Below are 26405 nucleotides of genomic sequence, written 5' to 3' on the forward strand. Positions count from 1 at the left end.
ATTTCTACACCTGTAATCATGGGCAACAGAGCGGGACCTTATATTTACTTCTTTACTCGATACAAGAGTATGCAGAGCAGAGCATAAGCTAAGAAGATGATGCAAGGGACTCCAAAAGATGTGCTGCAGATGCATCTTCTCTTACCTCCTGCCATATTCTGCCTCGAAAGAAACTTAGAGACTGCCTTGGAAGCAGTCTCTCCAACTCCCTCCTATTTGCATGTTTATTAAACACACATTTATCTTCTCCAGGAAGACAATAGCAATGCTTGACTTTTTACACCAGAGAGTCCCATCTCCAGGCTCCACATTACATCCAAGTCATTTATGAAAGGTGTCTATTTTTCCTTCCAGTTGGTGGGCAGTCTAAGTTCTGCACTGACTGGTGACACTTTAAGACAATTTTCCTCTGATTTTTCTCTTTCCACTCTCCGCATTGCCCAACTCTGCTAGGTTTCATCCACCCCACGTGAGTTTGGGAGCGCTGCCTTGACACGTAACCAAGCACAGCTCAAAACCAGCCTATACAGTAACATTGCTCTGAATCTCCATCACGGTTTTGCCCATGCTGCTTGCCCAGACAGATCTGTTTCAGGTGAAATGCTAATACAACTCTTGCCAAAAAGATATCCCCCCACTTTTCTCTAATTTAGCAAAAAGACATAGAAAATATTGATGGTTTTGGTCTTCCTGGAACTTTCTCACACCCTTTCTAGGAATAAGAAAGGACATCTTTTTGCAATCCCATTATTACACGTGTGCACGGTTATAAGAAAATGCTCTGCAGGGACATCAAGCAAATGATACCAATTTTCAAAATTCTATAGCAATGTATTTATACAAATTACAGAATTCTGTATGTATTTACACACCATTACAGAATATCAAGTAAGTAACACCAATTATTCTTTTGGGTTTTTTTCCCTCAGATTTTTCTTCAAGTGAATTTTAGTGTTCAAGAAAGGTGCCAGATGGACAGCACTAGAAAATGAGGACTTCTGTTTGTCCACAGCACAGGAGGAGCGGCACTGCAAGCCTCCCTGCTTTGCCATGTCAGCCCTGCTAAAGCAGGATCACATAAGGAGCGGGAGGGCATCCGTACCCCTTCACGCCTTGGCAAAGGAGCTAAGCAGCACCCCAGTGAGGATGGTTTTGTCCATCCCCCGCCAGAAAACAAACAGAAATAACTCATTTTACACAAGTGACTGAACAGAATCTGTTGTTCGCTACCCGAAACAGGCCGAATTTGACCCAATGAACCTGCAGGGAGTGGCAAACTGCCAGCTCATAGACCATCCAGTCTCGCAATAATGCCTATGTTAAATTACATGTTTCTATATTTACATAAAGTCAGTATTTACACACCATTATGGGTTATTCGAGTAAATCGGTTACAGTTTATTTATATGGACTGCCATAAACTCATAACATTTTTCTTGGGTTTAATCCTTCCTTTAGAAAAATACAAAAAAAAAAAAATTAAATAAAACATGTTAACTAGTAGTAATGATTTGCCTACGACTAAAAATCCAAGTCAATTTAACATTAAGACTCAAACCACGGCCTAGTATTGTGGCCTCAACTCATCGTATTTTTAACCTTTGCGATTAATTTCCCAGTGTATGTCAGATTTACTGAAAAAGCAGAGAGTTGTAACCTCCCTTCCTCACGGTAGGATTTATCCATTTAAGACTGAGCAATGAACCCTAAGTCCTCCCCAGAAGCTCGTGTTGTTCTCCTACGGTCCAGCATGGCTTTGCACTGCCTGGACAAATGATGCAGCACCCGGCTGACCGACAGCAGCCAGACTGCTGGACGTCTCAGCAGCTCCAAAGGGTTAAAAAACAAACTCATGGGCTGCAGTCGAAGGCTGTAAATTCCCAGATAGTGACAGTCCCTAGACAAGTATATCTAACTGTATCCTACAAATCAGCTAATGTAATTTATGTATCTTTATCAATCATAAACAATTATGATAAAATGCCACATTTTACTTAAGATTACTGATATCACCGGTTGAGACGTGGCACCTCCTACCTGCTCCAGTACAGAAAGGTCATGTTCCTTCAGGACACCAAGCCAGAGGTTATTCCAGAACAGAATGGCGTTTCAAATAATATATATCACATGGACAAGAGTGCCTCAGAGCAAAAATTACTTAATTACGAATAGGCTACAAACTTAGGTATAGCTCCTCCAAAGTACGTCCGTGCTCAGCCTCCGTGCCTCTGCGGACAGCCGGGGGTGTCAGGACCAGCCACGCTCCCAACAGATCCAATGGCAAAGGTTGCACTCAACTTAATGGCACCGGATTCAAATCCTAAGGGATACCACAACTACAAAATGCATTTCTCATGTGGACCTTATGTGATTTTTCTCTCTTTTTTTTTTTTCTTTTTCCTTCAGGGTACTGGGGAAAAAATGCCTCTTCCTAAGGGTTAATTCTCAAATGATAACTGCTAATCAATGTGTTTGTGTGTTTAACATAAAATGCTACAATCCCTTAAATATCACACACTGTCAGCTCACTTACGGTTCATGAATATTTAAACATACTTTAGGAAAAAAAAAAAAAAACAAATCTAATACTGTCCCCCTCATTGTCATTATTGATAGAGATTTATTAATTTCATTTTGCAAGTTTTACTTTAGGAAGGGTGCTAATATCATGTATTATGACAGTTCACACTGAAAGCAATTTTCCATAAAAGATGTTACAATGACCCCTATGGAACTTGTATAATTTCATAGTAGATAAGTCAAGTGCACAAATAAACATGTTTACAAGAGTGATCCTGTTAACCTGGTTCTTGCCCTCTGAAATGGTTATGTACTAGTTGTGGAATCTTAAAATTAGTACAATGGTTGATATTACTTATGGTGTTTCTGGCATTATGCTTTAGGAAAAAAAAAAAAGCATATTTATCATTTAGCTTTGGTATAATCTGCAATAGGTTTTAACAAGTAGAATATATTCCAACCCCTATATTTTCCACAGCTGTGAAGTTTACAATGATGTAAGAAGTCACTTTATCAGAGAGGAAATATTACAGACACAGAAAAAAAGTTGAAGACCCAGTTTTTTCTTTAATCTTCTGGGGGGTAAGCTATGAAACAAGCAGTCAGAAGAGTGAGGACTCAGTGTCATGAGTGGTGTGCATACTTGTACAATAATATGGGCACAAAAGAGATTGTCGCCTTTAGTACATGAGGGTCACTAGAATTTATTATTATTACCTTTTTATTGGTTTGTTTTTGTTTTTTATCCATGCACCTTTATATTTACTTGCATGAATTTACCACAGGTTCATAGTGGCCTTTGCCATTTTAATGCTTACAGAGCCTAAAGCTTCCAAAATGCCTATCTGGCCTGTACATATTTCATTAAAAATAAACTCTATATAATAAATAAATATATAAAATAAATAAAATGTTGCCTTTGGAATTTCTATAAATAAATTTAACTTTTTATTTTTATTTTTTTACTAAGAGGTCTTTGCTTTAAACTCAGTGGGGTGAGACCCAGAGAGCGATTAACTGAAAAGTCTCTTGTTTAAGCAAGACTGCACCCTCCATGCCTTTGTAAATGCAGCGTACACTTGAGCAGGCCACCAGCCAAAAATCCTGATGAATCAAAGTATGGCAGCTATGCTGATATATGACGAAGTACAACTGATCAAAAATTTAAAAGCGTGTCTATTCCCCAGCATGCATCAGGCCTTCCTCCTCCTCCTCCTCCTCCTCCTCCCCTTGGCTCCTCTCTCTCGCGCTCTCACTCCCATTCATGCTCTCCCTTTCTCTCTCTCTCTCGCACTCACTCTCTCACGCTCCCTCTCGTACTAAATCAAGCGAGTGGGCATAGGCTCTCCTCCAGGAGGACAAACCTTTAAGTGCAGAACAAAATCAGCATGTTCCATCCAAGCCTCCATCATACATTATGCATGCGACAAAGTTTGGCAACAGTGGAGCTGATGTGATGACACAGCTAATCAATAAGAACCCACCGCATGAAACCTTTATAGTGGTTACTTTTTTAAGGGCTCAAGTGAAGGAATTGTCTGTCTTTGTCAACTTTGGCTTAAAATATCCTTATATAGTTCCGGTACTTTCTCAGGGTCCACTGGTCTAGGTAAAAAATGTGTAAATTTTTGATGCCGTTTAGTCCTAGTCCCTTCTCTTGGAGTCCCATCTTTATTTAACGCAACGTAGTATCGTCTTCCAGTGTCCACGTGTTTATATAGATTTGATGAATATGTGTTATACCAGTTTTCTTCAAACTGCTCTCTGAATACACACTCCTGGGTTAATTTTTCCTACGGAAAGAAAAGAAAAAGCAGTAAGGAGATAGATAGCCACAAAAATAAGCTATTTTTAAAAGAATTACTATTTTCACAGCTTGTAGTCAGTACCTCCTTGCTCAATTTGCAAAATGAACCATTTCAATATTCCCCCTTTTAGCTAAGTAAAGCTGTATTGATGGGTATTTCATTAAGCAGTCACAAGGGTGGCTAACTCTATGTGAAGCAAAAATGATTCTCCAAAAGCCTCGTTGCGCAAATCAAACCAGCAACAACAAAACTGAAAACAGATACTTTAATTTCTGATCATTTCCAAGCAGCTCACAAGACGTTACTGGACTTGTATAACTGCTTCAATCGTGAGTGCAGGCATTCCAACAGAAAGACATAAACAAAGAAAACTAGAACTGGTTTGCAGGGCTGTAATACAATTTAAGACCTTAAGATCTCTATGTCCTTTCATCGTTATGGAGAACTCAATGCATTTCATTAATTTAAAAAGATACAATTTACTACCCTTGGTTTGGTTGATTATCTGTATCACGGAACACAACCCAAGAGACCTTCAAACAGGAGCACAAACCCCATATGCTGAGATGAAGTTAGGCGAGGAAACTCCTCCAGGCTTGCTTTACTAGGGTTGTCCTCGTGTCCTGTCCTACTGACGGGACCCACTGAAGATATCAACCACTCATCAGATCCCCCTGCGACAGACTCCCACTCCTTCCAGTTCACCCACTTCACTCTGTGTGTACCCCTCTACATCCTTTTGGTCTAAATAGATGGAGTCTGCTTAAAAACCAGCCACCTGACAGATTCATTTTAGGAAGAACTCACACAAGTGGCCGAGCAAGACAACTGGAAAATAAGTGGTGAGCTCTAGCATGGGAGAGATGAGGGAAAGTTGGGAAAAATAAGCCTGGAAAGAGTCTTTTCAGCTGGCATAAAAATATAATAATGATAATTTAATACACTTTTTTGTAACAAGAGTTGTCACTTGAATAGGACTCTCATCTACCAAACTCAGCTTTCAGCTGAGGATCAACTTCTAATTATTACAAGGCTCCACACAATGCAGACTTCTGTGCATGCCTTTTACAGACATTAAATATTAAAACAGTCCTTTTAGATAAATACCCAGAGAAGGGAAAATGGAGACCAAGATCCAGATGCAGCAAAGCATTTATGGCACCTAAGCTGTAAATGTGTGCCTGAACACAACCAAGGAGCCAGAGCTCAAGCTCCAATGCTCCCCAAGAAGCCACCATCCATGGCTTAATCCAGGAGCTTCCCAAAACCCACCATCTCCAGAGCTTGCACCTTGCCCTGGGGCTGCAGGTGCCTTTGGGGCCACCTCTGCTGCTCGGGACTCAGCTCACAACCCTTTCCCAAAGCAATGTGCTTCAGCCCAGATGTTCCTCTGCTGCTTTGCATGGCAAGCACGCTGCTCCCAGTGTAGAGCTCTGCAGCCCACTGGCCTTGGGGACCAGGGTCCCAGCTAAGTCCAAGGAGCCCTACACACCTTGCAGGAGTCACTCAGAAACCATCCCACGTGGGGACAGCAACCCCTGCGCACATGGGGAGAGCAAGCCAGCACCCCTCTGCACCCCTACGAACTGGGTACTGGGCTGCAAAGCCAGGGTCTTTCTAAGTGCCTAAAGGTTTGGGATTTGGAGGTTTCTTCTAAATTCGGCCTGTGGCAACTCCAAAAGGCCAGCAAGGCAGCAAGCAAGCAGCTTCTGACTTTCTCTCTGATGGGCATTGGGAACTTCTTCACCCCTCTGGAAGGAGAAATCCACTACAGGACTGGGTGTGGGACGTTAAACACTTGGGCATTCACTACAGCAGTGACCGTGTCCCTGTGTGGACCCGGGTGGCTGCGGTTTGCACAGTCACAGGAGCAGCCTGTGGCACAGGACAAGATGGCAGGCCCATCCCTCGTACCCTCTTGTGCGGTTCAACCAGGAGACTTCCCTCCCTGCGGGTCCAGCTGAGCAGTGCGTGTGGAAACGTGAGCACGTGCGCAGGCCAGCTGTATATAACAATTTACTTTAGAGGCGTTTCTGACTATAACTTTTTTAGTATGCGAAGCAGATCAAACACGGCAACACTCCACGCTGGTTAAAGGGAAAAGACGCACAACACTGTTGACATTAAATCCTTATATATGGGCCAGATCCTGCAACCTCCTATTCATAATGGCCTCTGTGTCCTTTGACAGCTAGAAACCGCGGCAGCAGCGGAAAGTTACACACGTTGCAGTAGCCCCCTTGTACAGCCTCAGTGTACAAACTACTATAAAAACTATTCAGCTGCTGTAAAGATTGTCTTTAAGTACAGCTTTCATTAGTGTTTTATTTTGCGTGAAGTTTAAAATCACTTTGTTTGCTTTAAGGCAGAAGCAGATGTTAAGGGGTACTATATGCTGGGCCTGTAGGTCCATGGGGAAAGAGAAACTAATTCAAATTGTTTTCCTGCTCTCAGAAGGCAAAGGATCACATGACAAGCACTGCAGAAGCACTCCCTGCTAAAAATAGCAACATTGTAGGAAGATATTTCAGTCCTGTCTTGATTTATTAATTATTCACTTCATCTGCATTTTTTTTTAGCATCATCATAAATTTCTATCTTTGCAAGAACAGTACTTCCCCATGCCCTGAAGGAGAAATTTTAAAATAGCCTCTCTTTATCTGGCAGGTTTGATGGATCATGACAGTGCTGTGGTACACTTAACTCGCAGACCTTGAATAAGGGGGTTTGCATTGTACTGTGCTCTGGGTGAGTTCAATGGGTTTCAAGCTTACAAATTCAATCTTTATTGTACAAGCTTATCCTGTCTTTTACTTTTCATCCTCTTAAACACAGCTACATCTGTTTTTCCTTCATCAAAATCCTCAAAAATTCATGTATAAACAGGAGGCAAATACTTCAACATGAAGTTGACAGAGCAATCAGGATGCAGGTTCAGATATGTAGGGACACTAACAATCACACTTTCAGAGAAGTGAAATAATTTCTTTATGAATTCATCAACCATTTCCTTCTAGGACACCTAGAAATCCTGGTTGTAGTCAGAGACCACTGGAGTAAATCAGTGTCAGTGACTTTGGATCAAGCCCTGTAAATAATGTGGGGACCAAAATTCCAGCATACCCTTCTCCTCATGCCCTGGAAGATCCTTACGATAATGGCTCATCTAGTACCACGACAGACAGAAACCAGTAGCCACTAGGATAGTCATCTATGTAGAGTCATAGATTCATTTAGGTTGGAAAAGACCTTTAAGATCAGAGTCCAACTGTTAACCTAGCACTGCCAACTCCACCACTAAACCACATACTACCATAACACTACTTCACACTAGCTTGCACTCATGTTTTGAGCACACATGTTTTTATTCAAGCCAGAAATGAGCATAACACAGGGGTGAGGCTGGTCCATCCTGCTAACAAGCACCTTCTTGCCTCACCAGCTTAGGATGGGAAAGTCTTGCTGAAAGCCTCCCACTATGGGAAGGCGATGGTGTTTCCTGATCACATGTGGTTTGCGTTTCCCCTTCTGGGTGTGACTTTCAGAAAGTCCCTGTATGCACAGTCGAAAAGCAAGATTTAGCCCTAGAATACAGTAATTTTTGCATACTTTATTGTAGCAACAGACTTCTCTATCATTTTTCCAGTGCCAATATTTCCTTGCACCTAACGTCTCTAGACACCTTTGTTGAAGGCTGACACAAATACCAAACATACCCAACTGGAACAGCTATGGAAAGTAACCTGCATTCCTGTGAAAGGGGAGGCTGCCTGCCTTGATCAAATCATTTAATTCAGGGGCCAAATAAGGAGGTGACCTCAAAATTATATAAATCAGATGTTGCACCACATACCACATGTTTTCTGTGAAGACTGTTCATAGAGTACTCCACTACAAAGTGATTGATTCTCATTTTACTACATTTCATTGCTGTTTGGGGTTTTTTTTAACCTGTTATTTAACTCAGAACATTCAAATAATTGAATTGTGCAAAGATGCCCATATCACAAAGGTGGAAACCTGAGGCAGATTTAATTCAGAAGACTGCTAATGCCTGGGCAATGTTAGCAAGCCCAGAATCCCCTCTTCCCTTCCTACATTCTCCACCATCTAATCAGGGAGAAAAATAATTATGTTACGTAGTTCCAGGTAGATCGATTAAAAGTGAGATTGTGAGTTAATAAAGTAGCTAGTTACAGCCATGACAATGAAAGATTTGCCAGCTTGTTTAAAAACAGATATCTCTGTGAAGCAGCTAATTAGAAATAAGTGGAAATAGGCAAAATACACGCAAACTGCCCAGAGAATAGCTTCATAACTCTAAAGAACGGTAAGACATTTGTGCTGCTTAGTAGTTGAAAGCAGAGTACAGGGTTCTGTATAAAACACATCAATACTCTTTCTCTTCTTTTAAATAACCTTACAGAGCTAAAACCCCAATTTATTTTATAACCTGATGAAAGGAAACCTCTTTAGGCCATCATTCCTAAAATCACAACAAATACATTTCATGTCTAGCAACCTATTCTGTTCTATGCCATGTGTAGTTTTCCCTTTTGCAAACTGATACAGTGATTCAACAGAGACACTTCACAAGAAAACACCTAATCCAGAAGTCCAAACAACTAGTAACAAGAAGTATATCTGATGTAGTCAGCACTTCCTACATAGCTGCTGCACGTTATCACCGTGTTAATCCACCCTGTCTTAATAAGTCATGTTTAAATACATAGTCTCCTAAATAAGTTCATGCAAATCCTTCATTATGGCTATATGGCGTTAATAAAAGCTGCATATGTAGTGAAGAAAAACAAACCAAAAAAACCTCCTCTTCTCTTCCAAAGTGGTTTTCTTTGCTGTTCTGCCTACAAACACACACATTTTACATGCAGCTGGCCCTTCCCATGCTGTAATGCAAACAGCCTCTAGAACATACAATGTTCAGCTAATAATTAACACTCATCCAGAGTTGTCATAAATAAAGGTGTAGTTTAGCATTTGCTGTGGTGTTGTCTGATCTCCCGTGCTAAGCCTGCTAATCTCTGGCCAGGTGGACAACCTCCAGCCACGACAAGAAGCCAAATACTGGTGTGAGAGCAGCACCACTTTCCAAGTTAGACAGCGGTGCAAGGCATGCCCTGCACATTGAACGTCTGACTTGGTGAATGTCACAGAGTTTTCTTTGAACAGTTTCTCCAAGCAATGTTTTTTTTTCAGAATGCTTTGTTTAACAGTTTGACAGAACATGGGAAAAAAGAAGAAGAAAAAAAGTCTGCCAAAAGGACTAGCTGACTGGTTTTTTGTGTTGGTATCAGTGCTTCTCCATGAGCGCTTCAGAAAGACAGCAGGAAATCCTGCAGGGCCAGGAGACCAAGCAAATAGCCAGGCACCCATGCTGCCACTCACATGCTTTTCATGTTCCATGGCACTTTTTATAAGATGAGGGAAATTAGGCAAGGTGTCCTGGCAAAACCACAGTTGGGCAATTGCATTCTCCCTACCTGAGGTCACCTTGTACTTTCACAGAGATGGAGTATTCATCTGAGTTTCTCCTCCTCAACTTCTAGTTAATTTGTATAAAGTTTTTATTATATATAAACCCCCACTTACAAAAAAAACCAAAAAAGTGTGACTGTTCTGTACTGCTGCCATGGAGCAGTTAGAGTTCTTAAAGATTAGTATCTTTCATACAAAAAGCTTGTAAAGATCCCAAGATCCAGCAAAACCTGGACCCCTTGGGAGCGTTATCATCAAAAGCCACAATAGCTACACAGATACAGACACTGTGGTGCTTCCACGTCCCAATGAAGGCAGCAGAAAAGCAGAGCTTCCAGAACAAAGCAAGCGGACTCCAGCATCAACAACAAAATCCCAGGGGACTGTCAGTGCAGCAGGGATTTCATTGCTTCTTCCCTTTGCCCCACTGTCCCTCTTTTCCTGCTCCCTTGCTCTCCACACCATCACGGACCTCCTCTGGAGGGACCAGCCTGGGATCCAGCACTACGCTATCCCAGGGTTGTTCACAGAGCTCTCTTGACATGAGCTGCAGGAGGATGAGATGCCAATTAGGCCTCCATCCATTTTTGCCACTGCCAAATCCACACCTCTTGGTTTTACTGATATCCACTCCTTTGAGATTTCGAGTTTGCAGCATCTGTCAAGCTTTAAGCATGCCCTCCCTGGCCATGAAATCATTATAGGAAGAGCAACCCCACTGTGCCTGAGCTCGCATCTGCCAGCACAGGCTGCCTACCAGCAGCCATGCTTATGTCCATAAAGGTTTGATTTAGATCTGCCCAGCCAAGTGCATTAGATGAAAACTCATTTTCACCTAAACACCCAGGGTCTGCTCGTGCTGCTGTTGGAAGTCATGACAAAGCTCCAGGGACAGGCCCCGGGCTGCATAAGCTGTCACAGCACCATTTCTCTGGAAGCTGAAGAGCTTCCTTTTCCATGCCACAACAGAGCGGGACTGGGACAAAGTCAACTCTTCTTAAAAAAAAAACCAAACAAGCAGGTGTGTTCCCCTCCCTTCCACGCCAGCAGGACCGGGCCCACACTGTGCCATTTACTAGTCACACTTCTGACCTCTATTTTATTTTTGGTTTCCCTGGCACAATCAAGAACTGCAGTCATCAATGTTATCTAAGCATCTAATTCATAACGCTTGGCTGAACCCTTCCAAGAATCAGAAAGCAAGGTGGTATGCAATCTGATATGGGGGCCGGAGCCAATTTTTAAAGAAGACAGGAGAAAAGTTCCCATCAGCTTAAATGGAACTTGGATCAGGCTTGCAATGATAAAAAGGCAACAAATATTTTAAAGACAGTAAAAGAACCATTTCAGGCACGCTCAGATTTACTGAAAGCTGTAACTTGACCTACCCAGGCTCCTCACTCCACAAATTCTCTTCTATCAAAAGACAACGTGTATGTCAAACCAGGGCTGTTATCCTACAGCTACACTCTCTGTAGCCTGAAATACTTGTTAAACTTTCAATCGAATAGACATTTTTAAATAAAATATGCTTTACGTAAATACAACTAAGATGGAGCATAGCATCAAGTGTTTTGTCAGTACCTTTTACTTTGTTTTGTGGTTCTCTAAGCACAGAATGCTGGATTAATGCCAGGATAGACCTCCTTCAGCAGAAAGCGCTGCCTTTTGCAGGAACAGCTAAACTCACACGCTGAAAGATACTGTAAAGTGGGTGATAAAAAGTACTTGCTCTGCGTGAGTCTCTACACTCAGTGAGTACCCCCCAAACTGGATTTATCCATCATTAGAGAAGCACCTTATCCCTTAGCTACAAGGTGTCATCATAAAAAAAAGCAGAATGCTGAGTGCCCTTCATAAAACACTTTGACACGGGAACCACATAATTATAATACATACGTAGTGATAAAAAGGCACGCTATAAAAGTACTTCATGTTTTATTCTTTCAGCAAGATGATTTGGTCAAGGATTGATGAACAAAAGCCTGTCTCTACACTTTGTTACTGATTTTATGTAAAGCTACCTGCTAGGTACTAGCTCAGCGGACAGGGGCGTGACTGACCACATTGTCATTCTGGATGGGGGTCATCAGACAAACGAAGCATCACAGGCTATCGCATTTTGGAAAGATCCAGTCCTCCTCGCTGAAATGCCAAACAGCCACTGGAGTCTTGGAAAACAATAAATTTGCCAGAGCGATTTTAAAGTCTACAGTGCTTTGGTGGGCAGTACAGCAGAGACCTTCACGCAGCAGGACTCGATTGCATATTCAGTTTAAGTTGTTTAAAAATGAGGCCTTTTAATTTCCCACCTTTTTTGGACACAAAGGAAGGCCAGCATTTCGAAGAGTTGCTGCTGAAGAAAAGATGTCACATTTGCCCTTTTAGACAGCAGTGCTCCTCCGTTGGCAAACATTTCTCATAAGCGGTCTCTCCAGAGATGCCTCTTTGGACACTTCCCCCATTCCTTTCCCCAGAGACAATCCCACCATAAAGTCATGGATCTAGATACACAATTTTTAGTATTTCACTTTCTGAGTAGGACGAAAAAGATTGCCCTAAGATTTCTCAGAAAATCAACATATCTTTGGTGTTGCTATGCCCTGACTTAGGTTCTCAGTGATATAGCTGATGCAGCCTTTGGGAAACACTGGAGGAGGTCGGGTGGCTCTGCTCCTCCACGTGCCCCCTACTCCTCACACATACACATCAGTAGACCTGTCTTTCAATGGGTCAAATTTTAGCCATGCAGTTAATTTCAGCTTTGATGAAAGAAGTTGTCAATCTGTCTGAAAAAAGGGGAAAAAAAAAAGAAAAAAGATATATAATAACAACTTCAACAGAACTGGTGATTGAAGAGCTCAGAGACCAGGCAGTTGGTCTATCAGGTACCAGCAGCACACAGACCTTCTGAAGAATTCAGATTTTTAAAGTATAAATAAAAAAATAAAAAACCAAACTAATGATTTTGTTAAAATTTTACAACATTTGTATATTCAAAAATGACTCAAAGGACTTTCCTGAAGTCTTCCCCAATAAGTCTCCTGTTTTGAGTCCAGATTACACACTAGATGCTGTCCTAACAAAGGCATCAGCAGGCCAAAATCCCTCTTGCTATGGAAAAGCAATAAACAATTACAGGTTAAAAGACTGTCTTTAGATTGCAGACTCTCACGGGCAGGAACCCTGTCTAGATTTAGGTTTTTAAAATGATGAATACGGTAGAGCTCTTATCTTGATTGGGGTCTGCTGACACAACCATAAAATTAATTGGTGGTTTTACAGGAGCAAGTCCAATTCTGATTCCATTGAAGTCAATGGCATTTCAACCATAATTGAATCAAGTCAAAATTTCTCCTGAGTCACAGTTGCTTCCATAAGTGTGTTAAGTTTGAAAAGTAAAGTTTAGCAGATTAAAGATTCACAGCCTGGGCCAAATCTCAAAAGCATGCAGCATCCACACCAGAAGCCAAGTTTTTCTTCAGCAGCAGTCATGGAACACATATACAAAAGCTGATCTTCAAATCAAAAGTAATGGCAGAGATCTGCCTTTATAAAAGGAATGAAAAAGAAACCAAATGGCTTTATAAAGGGGGGGGGGGGAATGGATTTGCACTGTAACAAGCTTTATTTCTTAAGCTTTTTGAATGTGACACAAATGAACTGCATTACTGCACGTCACCAAATCAGCCTTAGCACATACAAACTGCAAAGCAAATATCACCTAGACGAAAATCCCTAATGAAGTCCCCGCAGGGCAGACTTCTTCTACTCTGTCTTTGAAAATGATGAATGGTAAAGTGTGAAAGAGTGCCACATTCACATCCCACTGGCTCCTGAGCCAGAAACGGAGCACATCAGATCTTTATCTGATACAGCGAATAATCCCCAAGTATATCTCAGTATGTCACTGCTGATGATGCTCTTTTAGCATGTCACTTCAACATAGTATTCTCAGATCAACTGAAGACACTGAACTTTTTCACACCTCCGAATCATTAACACGGCTAGTTCCAGAAACGTTCAGGGCTGCAATGACTGGGGAGCTACCCAACCGCAAAGAAGTGAATGTGAAGACGTTCAAACTGAACATGCCCCGTGCTTGCTCGCTGGGTAGGATTTGGGTTTGCAATACACTCACGCCACTTTAATAGCTACCTGCTGCCGACAGTGCGGTACTCGACCCCTCTCCCATCCCACACTGCAGCTGATTCCCCTACTGAGTGCTAGTGCTTGCCCAAACAGGCAACAAGCCAGTTCAGGGAGCTAAACCAGCAGAGAAACAACCCTACAAAAAAAAAGGCGAGCTTTATTCTGTGGCATTTGATCCCCTAAATTAGCCTCCTGACAGGTTAGATGAGTGCTGGTGCCGGAGCAAGGAAGAAAGCAGAAGGACATAGCGGACACAGGGAACCAGGACTGCCCTTTCTGAAAGGGGGTTTCTGCAAGGGGTTAGATCACCTTGGCTGCCTCCTCTAATCTCCTGGTTTTGTAAGAATACAAAATTTCAGACATCTTTAATTAGGGGAAAGCAAATCATTAAATTAAAGTTTGAATAGGATCTTGCTTTACCAAAGCTTAGCTTTATATACACACATGTATATAATTTATGTAGGAGATACTCTAATACTTTCCTGTCCCAGGCATGTAGTGAGAATCCAAGTTCAGCACAGAATTGCAGACCAAAGTAAGGAGATCACTGAGGATTTTCTCTCGTATAAAATTATCCTCAGACCTAGTAAGCATGAAGTCCTCTGAGGAAAATCAAAGACCTGAGGAAAGTGTGGCATCTATCCCACAGGACACTATTAGCAGGTTTCCCTCTTTGGTGACAGGTGTTGTAATCTGTGAAGTTCTGATTTAAAAAACAGACTGAAGCCTTAATTTAAAAAGAACCACAAAAGCTGCAGTTTCTTGCAGAGCTGTCTCCCATATTACGTCTGTTAAGCGTATGGAATCACCTATCAATTCTTCCTACACCGGTACCCACATCTCAAAAACCTTTTCTTTGAGGAATCCACGCCGTGCTGAGGGGGTTGCAGTTTCTGCCCCCATCCCCAGCACTGGTACCCGTGAGGAGCACCGTTTAACGGCACCCAGCTTTCAGCAAGGCTGCCCATCCCCATTCAGGGAGAGGCTATCTGCAAAGGGGAAGTAGATGAGGTTGTGGACAAACCTTCCCAAGTAACTAAAGCTTCAGGGCTTTTCTCAGACCTGTGGCTTCCACAAAGAAAATTACCACAATTACAAAGCTGTTCCCTACCAAGAGAAAGCATTTATGCTTCTTCTCCCACCTCCCTGCAAAAATTCCTAAGGCCAGCTCAAAATCTTACTTCCTCATGACCTGAACTTTCCTCTTATCCGGCCTAAGCTTTCTTGTGAGCCATTCAAACCAATTCATTCTTGTCCTCTATTTCAAGGGCCTTTTTCTCTCCGTGGTGTTAAACCCCTATGTATTTACAGAGACCAAGAGCGTACCGTCTCAGTTTTCATTCTACAGGCTAAATAAGCCAAGATCTTTGGACTCTATCATTTGATAGTCTTTTCATCCCTCCGATCATCCCAGTAAGCACTTTCTACACCTGTTTTGGTTTCAATTCGTTTTCTTTAACACAAGTGACCGACTGCACTTTGCATTTAGACTGGATCCTACCAGTGCCGAATGCAGTGGCACTGATAGAGCTCTCCCTGAGCCCCATGTGTAAACATTTTGGGCACTTCAGGTCACCAAGGCCCTTCTGTGAGGCTGCCTTCTGTGGTGAAAATACTTCCTAACTTTGCAACAATTTCAATAGCACACTACTACTTTTTTATGACAACATGTTTAATGTCCCTAATAAAACCAGGGAATAAAACCAGCTCAAGGACCAATCCATTAAAAACTCCACTAATAGCTTCACTCCAATCTAATACTTTTTAATACTCCCCATTGCTGTCTCCTCTTCATTTTTTCACCATCTATCATACTAGTCTTCTACTAACACCCATTTTACCCACTGTAGCAAATGCTGTCTTCTGCGGATCATACCTGACATAGCCCTGCAGATTTAGCACAACCGTATTGCCCATTTCTAGACAAAGATATTCCTACCAAAAATAAAATACTAGGCTTGCCTGAAACTATTTATCCAGCTTCAGTAAACTCATCTTGCACGTACTTCCAGGTCCTCCTCTACTCTTTCATTTAAAAGCATGTTCCTACGCCCCAAGCACAACCCGAGTCAGGCCGATAGCCCTCCAGCTCCCTCGATCGTGCCCCCCACCAAACACAAACCACACGGCCGGAGGTCCACAAACACTCGAGGGTGGCAAACACCTGCATTGCCTCGGAGAGAAGCAAACCCTCCCTCACCTGGGTTTGCTCCCACCTTTGCACCACACCTTGCAGTGACCTGGGAGGGAACCACTGTGGATGAAGACAACCCTTCTGCTTGGCCAGATTGTTTTCCAGTTCCCCACTTCACCAGGCAGCAACAGAAACGCTTGTGCCAGCAAAAGGGAGGGGATGGATGGTTGGAGGGAAAATAGCCACTTCTTGTAGCAGTGGCATCAGCTGCCCCTGCTCCCTTTGTTCATCACATGACAGGGAATCCCCCAGCCCCGTGTTACCGCCCCAAGGAGTCTGTCAGAAACACTGGCTGGCCCAGTTAGCAGCTACATTCAGACTATATTGCATTTACACTCCTGCCTGAATACACCATGTTTGTAAAGACTCCTGTTCCCTTTTCATTTATACAGCTTAAAAAGTTTTTGCCTTATATTTTAGTATACGTTCCAGGGCCCCGGTCAGCTTTATTGCAGCAATTTCCATTTCATCCCCGTGCTTCTACACCTCTAAGACACGTGCTTTTCTGCAACCTGCCCTTCTCCCATTCCTCACAGACCATCTGCCAAGTGCCCACAGTCTCCAAATCCTTTCCAGCAGTTTCGCCCCTGCTGGGATACTGTTTCCACAGGATTTCTACATCTCTGACGAAGTTTCAAGTTTCCTTCACATTTAGAGCCATAAGCACCTTTTCGAACTGGTCCTCTTCAGATCCCAAAGTCCACCCTTTCGAATTAGCTACAGGCTCGCTTCTTACAAGTCTTCTGCTTAAAGCGGATTAGCTCAGGAAGACACGAGTTGCTGTTACTGCCAAAAGACACCACTGGGTTTTTGATCACAGGGGTGCCAGGTTTTCCTGAGCAGTGCTGCTCATGTGGGAAGCCTGACCGCTCCTCGCGACTCAGCCGCCCCAGGAACTGCCCTCTGCCTCTCCACCATTTGTACCATTTACCAAAAGGCACTTCGTTATTTTACACACAAGTAGAGGGGTGTTAAACCTGCTGCCACAGCCGTTATCCCTCCTGGGATTTGACCACTCGCAGCCTAGAAGTCTGTGCCTTCACTCAGGGAAATTGCATTTAATTCTCCCTCCAAAAATCATTGTGCTCTGCAACTGTCCTGTTTCCAGGCTCGCCTCAGCCACAGGCGCCTGCATGTACGCTGATGGGCAGATAATCCAGATTATTAAAAAAAAGTCAATCTGAAGAATATGGAATTGCTTTAGATCAGAGGTGTTTAACACTAACAGGAAAGCATGAATGATACTCCAGGGTAATTTTTTTATCTATTCTATTCTAAGATATCTGCAGTGACCATATACTTGGCCCAAATGCTGTTCCCAACATGCACCTTCAACTTGTTTTTCATTTCACGTTGTTTCCGTGCACCTTGACCTACCATTTGAAGGGCTGAACAATTCCCTTCCCTTATTTGCACGGGAACATAAAAGATATTTTTAGAATACAGCAAAACAAATCCTTACCTACACCAAGCAATTTTCAGTAAACTATGAAAAATTGTCCCTCTTTTGTCAAAATAAAAAAAAAAAATTGTGTTCACCCATCTTTGTAGCTGCATAGTCCTTCCAGGACTGTGGGCACCCAAACAAAAGCACCAAACACTGCAGGTGCAGCCCCGCTGGGACAATAACGAGGCATATCGTCACCTCCCCACACACTTACTGGGAAAACATGTTTCTTCAAGGACAGTACTCTCTCTCTCTCCCCCTCTCCTCCTCCACCCTCTCCCCAGTAGTTTTAGGAGCAAAAGGCAGGTTCAGTGTTCCAAAATCACTGGGACAAACAAGTTTTCAGTGAATTTTTTGAAGGACAGCAATTTATTACCCTGTTATAAGCAATCCTAAATCTCTCTTTGCTGTACATACCCTGTAAGTGTAAAACTCAGAGGTGAGGAGCCTCCCTCCTCAGCTCCAGATCTAGGCTCTTCAGCTCTGTTCCAGCTGCTCTGTGGGCACATGAAGCCTCTCTCTCCCTCCCCTCCCCTCCCCTCTCCTTCCAAGCACTCCCAGCCCTCTCCTCCTTCCCCAACAACTCCACCATCTCCCCTCCTGCCCTCCTCCTCCCTCCAGCACAGCTTCCCTTATAGCTGTTCCAGATCTTCCAAGTCCCAATTTTCCTCCTGAGCATCCAACCTGAGCTGCTTTTTGCCACCTGCCAAGGACACAAGGAGCAATGGAGACACCAGCATTTCATAGAATCATAGAACAGTTTGGGTTGGAAGGGACTTTTAAAGGTCACCTAGTCCAACTCCCCTGCAATGAGCAGGGACATCTTCAACTAGGTCAGGTTGCTCAGAGCCCCATCCAGTCTGACCTTGAATGTTTCCAGGGATGGGGCATCTACAGCCTCCCTGGGCGACCTGTTCCAGTGTTTCACCCCACTCATCATAACAAATTTCTTCCTTATATCTAGTCTGAGAAGAGGAGTGGGGCAGGTCCGTGTCCATAGGAGATTGGTGGGTCAGGGATGCCAGCAGCAGGATGTAGCACAGCTCTCTACTGCAGGAGAGCCCGGGACAGCAAGGGCTGCTGAGGCAATGGTGTCCCATAGTCCTGCTGTGCTCAAGGTAGCACAGGACTGCCTCAGAGGGTGTCACCCACCCTGTCATGTGGGTGCTCATCACTGCCTGCCATATGGGTGCCAACTGTTGATATTCCCAAGGGCAGCAGTGCAGGGCAGCATGAGGGTGGGGACAGCCCACGAAGGCATGAAGGTCGTGAGACTGATCAGAAAGACCTCCCTCACTCCATGGCATGACACCAAGGAGCACAGCTAAGACACATTTGCTAACACTCTTGCCAGAGGTGTTGGCAAGACCCATTTGGCACTCGGGAAGGAAAAAGGTCTTTGTGTCTCGTCTTAACACCAGGTCCTATCTGTAGTTTGGATTTTTCCTCCTCTCCAGTGACAAGCACAGTAGCTGTTGTGAAACATGATGAGTCATAGCTGCAGGCTGCAAGGGGAAAGCAAGGTAAAGGGAGAGCAGGAAGAGAGCTAGACGGGAGACAAAGCTGCTGTCACTAACCAGCCTCCAAGTCATCGCTACGTAGCTACCGCTGGCTTCTCTGCAGTACCATGTACATACATATTCAGCTTTCCCTGGCTAAATCTGTGGGATGAGGGGGGACTTCAGAACAGCCACCCTGTGTTATACGTCGCTGCCTGGGAGCAGCATGAGAGTCCCTGTGCTCTTTTAACCAGAAGGTGCAGCAGGAACTGCTCCCTGTAACAGTGGCAAGTTGGGAAGAGTTTGTCAGGCAGCTAATCTAGGAGGAAAGCAGCACTTTGAGAAGGCCAAGAAGAACATGTCTGGATCAAGATATGCTGAAACTGCCTTTACTGTTGCCTTTCATGAAAATTGGCAGCGATCACCCATCCTGGCTGCTCTGCTTCACCATATGTCCCATCTCCAGTGGCACCACAAATATGCTGGGAAAAATCTTCCTGTGCCAAATGTTTCAAACACAGATATAGAAGGATAGAAGTCTTTTAGGTCACTGATTTGATTCACACCTAATATATTTTTCATGCAGTAATTTGAATATAGTGTCATAGACACAGGGCATCTATTCCGGCAGCGTCAAGTGCCGCAGTACTGAATGCTTGCAGAAACACACCTGCTTGGATCCACAACGCTGATGCAGAACAGGACCAGGTATTTCTTAGGCTCCTATTCAGTTGTGCATGGGAAACAATTTTCCCACCTTAGAAAACATGTTCACAGCCTCACCAGTGCACCTGCTCCATGACAAAGCTGGTGTTATTCACAGCCCTCAGTGAAGAAACCAAGATAGAGGGACCCACCTCCCAGCACAGGCGGCACAAGGACAACTTGCTGGTGCTACACAACAGTTCAACTCAAGTGACCACTCCTCTTAATTCAGGTGAAAAACTTGCACTTAAGTCTATCACATACCAGTCTCAAAACTAATCTCAGTTAAACTGATCTTCTCTCTTGCCAGAAAGATAATTCAGTGCTGGATTGTGCCTTGCTTCTGGTTCAAACTGCAACATTTATTCCCTTCAGAGAACTTCATTTTCAATTAATTGCATTTTTTCACCAAAACCAAAAGCAAAACACTGTCACTTAAAAATGTCCAACCAATTCTACACGAAAATCTGCTCTGAGGCCTGCTTATCTCAGTGTTTCTATGAGAGCTGACAGTTGCTGAAATATAGGCACTAGGATTGCTAGTGTTGACAAGGCTTTAAAGCATCATCACACTGAGTAGCCATTAGAGGTTATATTTCATTGGAAGTAATGTAATTCAATTACCATCACTCTTTAGTATGTCCCATCTCTGGAGGCTGACAATAAGCCATATCATCCATCAGATTTTAACCTGAACTTTGCATTCTGGCCCTATAGATTGCCAGTTCTCCATTATGAATGGCTTCATATTTTTAGCGTCACTTCTTACGGAAAAGAAGTTATCCAATTATATTGTACATCCATCTGCCTGCCTGTCCTTCCTTAGCTTTTCAACCAGTTTCAATCAGGAGGCAAAGGTCTTCAAGAAAATTAAGTTCCTATCAGTTTTGCGACTAATCAGAGGCAGGGTAAAGAAGAGAAATCATTTGCACGTCCCACTTGGGAGTGGTGAGCTATGTAATCCTGCAAACTGACAATCCAGTGAGCATGGACAGCTAACACTGTCTCTTTCTGCATGCAAGAAACACAAAAGCCTGAGGAATTTGTGTTACTGCAGGGACAGAAGGTAAGGGGACCCATGTCTGGGACTGTGAGACACAAACCCCTAGGAAAGCAGGCTTCTACAGAACTGCTGTTAATGGAACAACTATTTTATTAGCGCAGTGAGCTTAGTAATTTACAAAGAATTTCTTGTGCATATTTCTTCAGCAAAGAATGTTTTGAGTAATTCACTGACAGTCAAACATATTGCAAACACAAAATATAAATTGCACAGAAAAGTGAAGTAACATTTGCTTTCCAAAGTCTATGCATTTAAGCTCTATTAATAACCACATTTTCTTTTTCTGAATATCTGAAGTGTACGGTAACTGATTCACTATGTTTATCTGTTTAAACAATTACTCTTACTGATGATTATCAACATTACTGATTCATATTACTGTTGTTGTTCTGCCTTTTTGCTGCCTAACTGAACCATAAATGTACTCGTGACTTCCCAGTTCTTTATCCCATTCATCAGCTGCATGAAGATTGTGATTTATGACAACTTACTCACTCCTCACAGGTAACTTGTTTACATCTGTTATTGCATCCATTCCCTTTCTCTCTTCCTCTCCATCCCTCCAACCTTTTCCTCCTCCACACTGCCATTTAGAATCATAGAATCATAGAACGGTTTGGGTTGGAAGGGACCTCAAAGATCATCTAGTTCCAACCCCCCTGCCATGGGCAGGGACACCCTCCACTAGACCACGTTGCCCAAAGCCCCATCCAACCTGGCCTTGAACACTGCCAGGGAGGGGGCATCCACAACCTCTCTGGGCAACCTGTTCCAGTGCCTCACCACCCTCACAGGGAAGAATTTCTTTCTAACATCTAATCTAAATCGACCCTCCTTCAGCTTAAACCCATTACCCCTTGTCCTGTCACTACACTCCCTGATAAACAGTCCCTCACCATCTTTCCTGTAGGCCCCTTCAGGTACTGGTAAACTGCAATTAGATCTCCCCGGAGCCTTCTTTTCTCCAGGCTGAACAAGCCCAACTCTCTCAGCCTGTCCTCATAGGAGAGGTGCTCCAGCCCTCCAGTCAGCTTCGTGGCCTCCTCTGGACTCGCTCCAACAGCTCATTTATGCTCAATCCCCTTCCTTTGCCCTTTCCCACTCATTGGTTCCCACCACCTCTGCATCTCCCCTTCTCTCATGTCCACTCATTCTCCATCCCAGCCTTGCCCCTCATTCTACCACCTCTTTTTCTGCCTCCCACATATACTGTCATGATCTGTACCTTCTGGCTCCCTCCCCTAGGCTGCTCCTTGCTCAGAAGACAGTCCCCTTCCCCTCTCTAACTTCCCTCTCTCACACAAAATGTAACTAGAAAGGGATCAGTGAACCTGAACACCCCTATAAAAATCCTTCTGCTTGGACCTTCCTAGTCTCACTTCCTCACACTCCTCCATGGATCAGGTACAAGGAAGCTGGACTGCCCTCTTACTCTGTCTGTTTTCACATGCGCACTCATCACCATCTCATGTTTCCTCCCACTCCCACTGCTGTCCCACTCAGTTCCCTCCCCACCCTTTTCCCAGTTACCGTTACTTCCCTTGACACAGGTGTCTTCAGATACACCCAAAGCCACGCTCTATCACTTTAACTCCTTTTTGAGTGTCTCTCTTTGCAACATTTACACCATTGGTCGACCATTGTCAGCTGCTTCTCCGTGTTTCTAATGAACCTCAGTGAATACACAGCCTCCCTTCACTTCAGACATTTGCTTACTCTTTGAACCTGCCATCCTCTTCCTCAAATACAACTGCTTTTCTAGTCCTTGTCAACTTTGGAGGTTGATAATTTCACTGCTACAAGAGGTTGTCTTCTACTATTTGAGAAGTCACCTGCTCAATTTCAGATTGCCCCTGTCCATGATCTACCCAGGGTGTGAACCCCTGTGCACGTCAGATGTCTCAAGTATTCCCAGGTAAGGGTCACATTGCACGTGCGCGCGCGCACACACACACACTCATCTGCTGCAAGACAGCCCATGTTGCCAAGAACAGTCACCCATCAGCTGCAGGTAGGCTGGTTTGCCAGCCTAACTCCCACGTCTGAAATGCCAAGCTTTACTCCTCCCTCACACCCGTTACTCACTCCTGCTGCCATCACTCAGGGAGCACTAGCTGAACCTTCAGGACAAGACCATCAAGCCTCTTGCCCTCATTCTTACACTTTTTATAACTTTTATCTGCTTCTATTTCTCATTTTCTCATCCACATGTCACCCTTTACCCCCCCACACTTCCTTTTGTCAATTCCTAGAAAGCTCTCTGCCTACACACAGAAGGCAACGACTTCATTTCAGTTTAGGTCTCTACTGAAAGGACACATTCACAAATCTTACAGTACATCCTTTAGTCTTCCGTGACTAGTTCTGGCCATCAGTCTCCATTGCTTCTATCTAAATGGTCATCCGTCCGCATTATTACTCATTCTTGATTTTGCCGCCTTTTCCCTCTCCCGTATTCATTATACCACCCACGGGGTCTCGTTTCGAATTAGACTGCAAGATTGTTAGAGCAGAAACAGTGCTCGTATGGCACCTAGTGCAACGGGGGCTTGTAGGAGCTAGCAAGTATTTTCCCCACGGAATGTAAGGATCATGACTGCCCAAGGCTAGCGGGAACTTACCGAGCCATACAGTTCCCCTTTCTCATTCATTCCAAGGTAAAGTCCACTGTCGACTCCTCGGATGCTGACCAAGCCCACTGCTATACTGATAAATTCCAGTATACCTATAAAATGCAGGAAAAAACAAACAATGTATATGTTGTTTCCATTGAAAGATTTTTTTTTTCAGATGTGACTGATCCCTGAGCAACAAGCAGTTATTTTCAAAGGTGTTTTTCCATTTTCAGAGTTGTTTGGAGGAAGATGAGGAACAAATGGATATATCTTAAAGTATGTTACTTGGACAATGAAGTCCTTTGAGTCTCTGCTAGAATGATGCATTGCAGACAGCATTAACATACCAAATTAAAAGATTATTCTCAATCTTTCTCATCATTTCTAAACACAAATCTAAAGCTCAGTCATATTCTGATTTGCAAACAAATAATACATTCAAAGAAAAGAAAAAAACCCAAGCTTTTAGATTGCCAAAATTAGTAGTATTAAAGAACCTATAAAATTTGGCTTACAAAATAAATTCTGAAAAAATACATTTGAATCAGAATTGTGAGATGAAAACAATGTTACACATGGAACCAAAAGATCTACTTCCAGGCATCAATGAATCGGGAATATGCGGAAAGATTTACTCACAATACGATCTTCCAGAGGCTTGAGTAATGAAAATCCTTAGTATAGTCCAGTCTCTCACACATTTCTTTCTAGATACTATTAACCATCTTTTTGGTGTGTTACTCTTCACTCATCTCAAATTTGAAAACTAAAATATTCTAAACCTAAGTAATAGTGCATAAATTATTAAGTCTTCCTGTGCACATAACAGCAAGCTCACACAGACATTTGTGCATCGGAGATAAGAAGATTTTGCAGAGAAGCACTGCTTCTGCAAAGCTCCTAGGTTCAGCATCAATGTGCACGGTACAGTAATTGTCTGTATCAAATATCAGCTCATCTGGTTCTGAGGGTTTGGGGGTTTTTTTGGCAGCCTTCCCTGCAAATTGCTTACCTCCTTCAATGAGGATGCTACCAGCCAAACCTTGCATAAACCTAGAAGTCTTGTGGAAAAAAAAATGGAAATTGCTTCCTATTTGGGAGCATTCGTGTAAGATGGTGATGATCTCACAGGAGTTATCCAGCAACACTGAGAAGCACAGTGCTGCGTTATGCTACTTTCTGAGCCACAAAATAAAGCGCAGAGTAGGATTTTCAATATGTTTTGTGAATTTTCATGTCTAAGCACACCACATAACTATTTCTAAAGCTTATTGGAAACTATATTTACATTAAATAATAAAATAGCAGTATAGTATGTGCTGTGCCTCACGTGGCCAATAAAAAAGCACTTTCATGGATTTTTTCAACAATTAATTTGGCATCTCCCGCAAAATAGTTCAGCACTAATCAATAACAGGCATGAATCACATAAATCTAACACAGCACAAGTTGAAGCCAATAGGGAAAATTTATAGCCAAGCTAATGTAAAGATGAAATGTATTCCCTGTAAGGGATTATTGATCATTACCTTATATATTATTCAGTACTACAAACACCATAGTCTTACTGTTTTGATAACCCTGTTTTAAGGCCTGGGCATCTTAAATTACTCTCTACATGCGCACAAATCAAAAATACTTAGAGGAAATATTTTGTAATTCTGGATTATTTTTTTTTTTAAGTAATAAAAAGTGGTAGCATGCTGTTTATCTGGTATATGTAGTATCTCACATACAATCGATCCATTGAAACAATTTAAACATTCCCATTATATCTGGACATGAAATACTTTCAGCTTTCTTACTAACGCTTCTTCTGTAAAGCTTTTACCAAACTATCATATTACCTGATACATTAAGAATACCAAGCAATCTTACGTTAAGTCTGTAATATACCATACTACAGCTAAGTTAGTCTGGCATCTTTCTCATCAGTATAAATGTAGACTTTAATTGCTGTCCTCATTTCAAATATTTGGGTGCATGCTGCTTAGTGTGTCAAAGGAACAAAAAAGCACTGTCACATCCTATTGTAAGTGCAGAAGATGAATTTAAGGTACTTGGCAAAGCGCATCCACATATTTGAGCTCAGAATAGAGACTTGCTCATTTGAAGTATTCAAAAGCCTATTCACAGCAAGTTTTATGTGCCATGCTGTTAAGTCCTACAAGAGATTATCTGGGGCCAAGTATGCAGTCTTACACAGGTCTTGCCAGTTTAAGGATTGCATTATTTGGCCCAATACTCCTGTGAATATTTTCACTGTATAGTTTCTGTAACATACAGATAATATCTGGTTCAGGTCCTAAGTACTAAAATAGACATTCCCCTTCAAAATGAGGCTGGACCAAACCAAAATCAGAACAGCTACAAAATTCAAGAGCTAGGGCCCTATTTATAGCTAAAAATGGGGAAGAGAAAAAAAGGAGAGAGGAAATAACTGCCTCAGTACATGGGATGCTGACTGTCTTGTCAGACATTGAACATTTTCTTTAATGAAACCACTTCAAGGCAAAGACCCACTCCTCCACAAAGAGGTTAGAAAGTTTTGGGCAAAGTTATTCCTTTACATGCCCACATCAGCCCTTCTTCCATATGATCCGCCTTCGACCATGCTGAAAGGCAGCAGGACACGAGCCGGACTGCGAAGGCCAGCCCTGCTCTCCTGCCAGGCTCACAGGAGAGAGGAGGTGGGTCGTTCACACAACGTGAAATTTTAACTTTCATCTAGTTTAGCTCTCAGACCTTCAGAAGCGTTTGCCTTGGCTTGAAGCAACGAACATCTCTGCAACTACAGATCTTTTTGTTGTTGCTGTTCCACCCTTTGCACATTTTTGTCTTTGGCTATATATAGGCTCTCTTTGTATTGCTGGATTGAAGCAGTTTAGCTTCCACTTAGCACCCTA

At 42.9% G+C, this 26405-nt stretch overlaps 1 protein-coding gene across 2 annotated transcripts in view; it reads right to left on the minus strand.

Annotated features, from left to right (window-relative positions):
* Positions 1 to 930: 930 nt before the first annotated feature.
* The window catches only part of FGF9 (fibroblast growth factor 9), a 30808-nt gene continuing 5333 nt past the window's right edge, over positions 931 to 26405 (minus strand). For both annotated transcript variants that reach the window (XM_054814263.1, XM_054814172.1), the window contains 2 exons: positions 23506 to 23609; positions 931 to 4313 (listed from right to left, as the gene is read on the minus strand). In XM_054814263.1, coding sequence (XP_054670238.1) covers positions 4068 to 4313; positions 23506 to 23609 — 350 coding nt within the window. In that variant the 3' untranslated portion in view covers positions 931 to 4067. The remainder of the gene's footprint in view (positions 4314 to 23505; positions 23610 to 26405) is intronic.

The sequence above is a fragment of the Grus americana genome, chromosome 1 (genome assembly GCF_028858705.1).
Source record: "Grus americana isolate bGruAme1 chromosome 1, bGruAme1.mat, whole genome shotgun sequence".
NCBI classification, from domain to species: Eukaryota; Metazoa; Chordata; class Aves; order Gruiformes; family Gruidae; genus Grus; species Grus americana.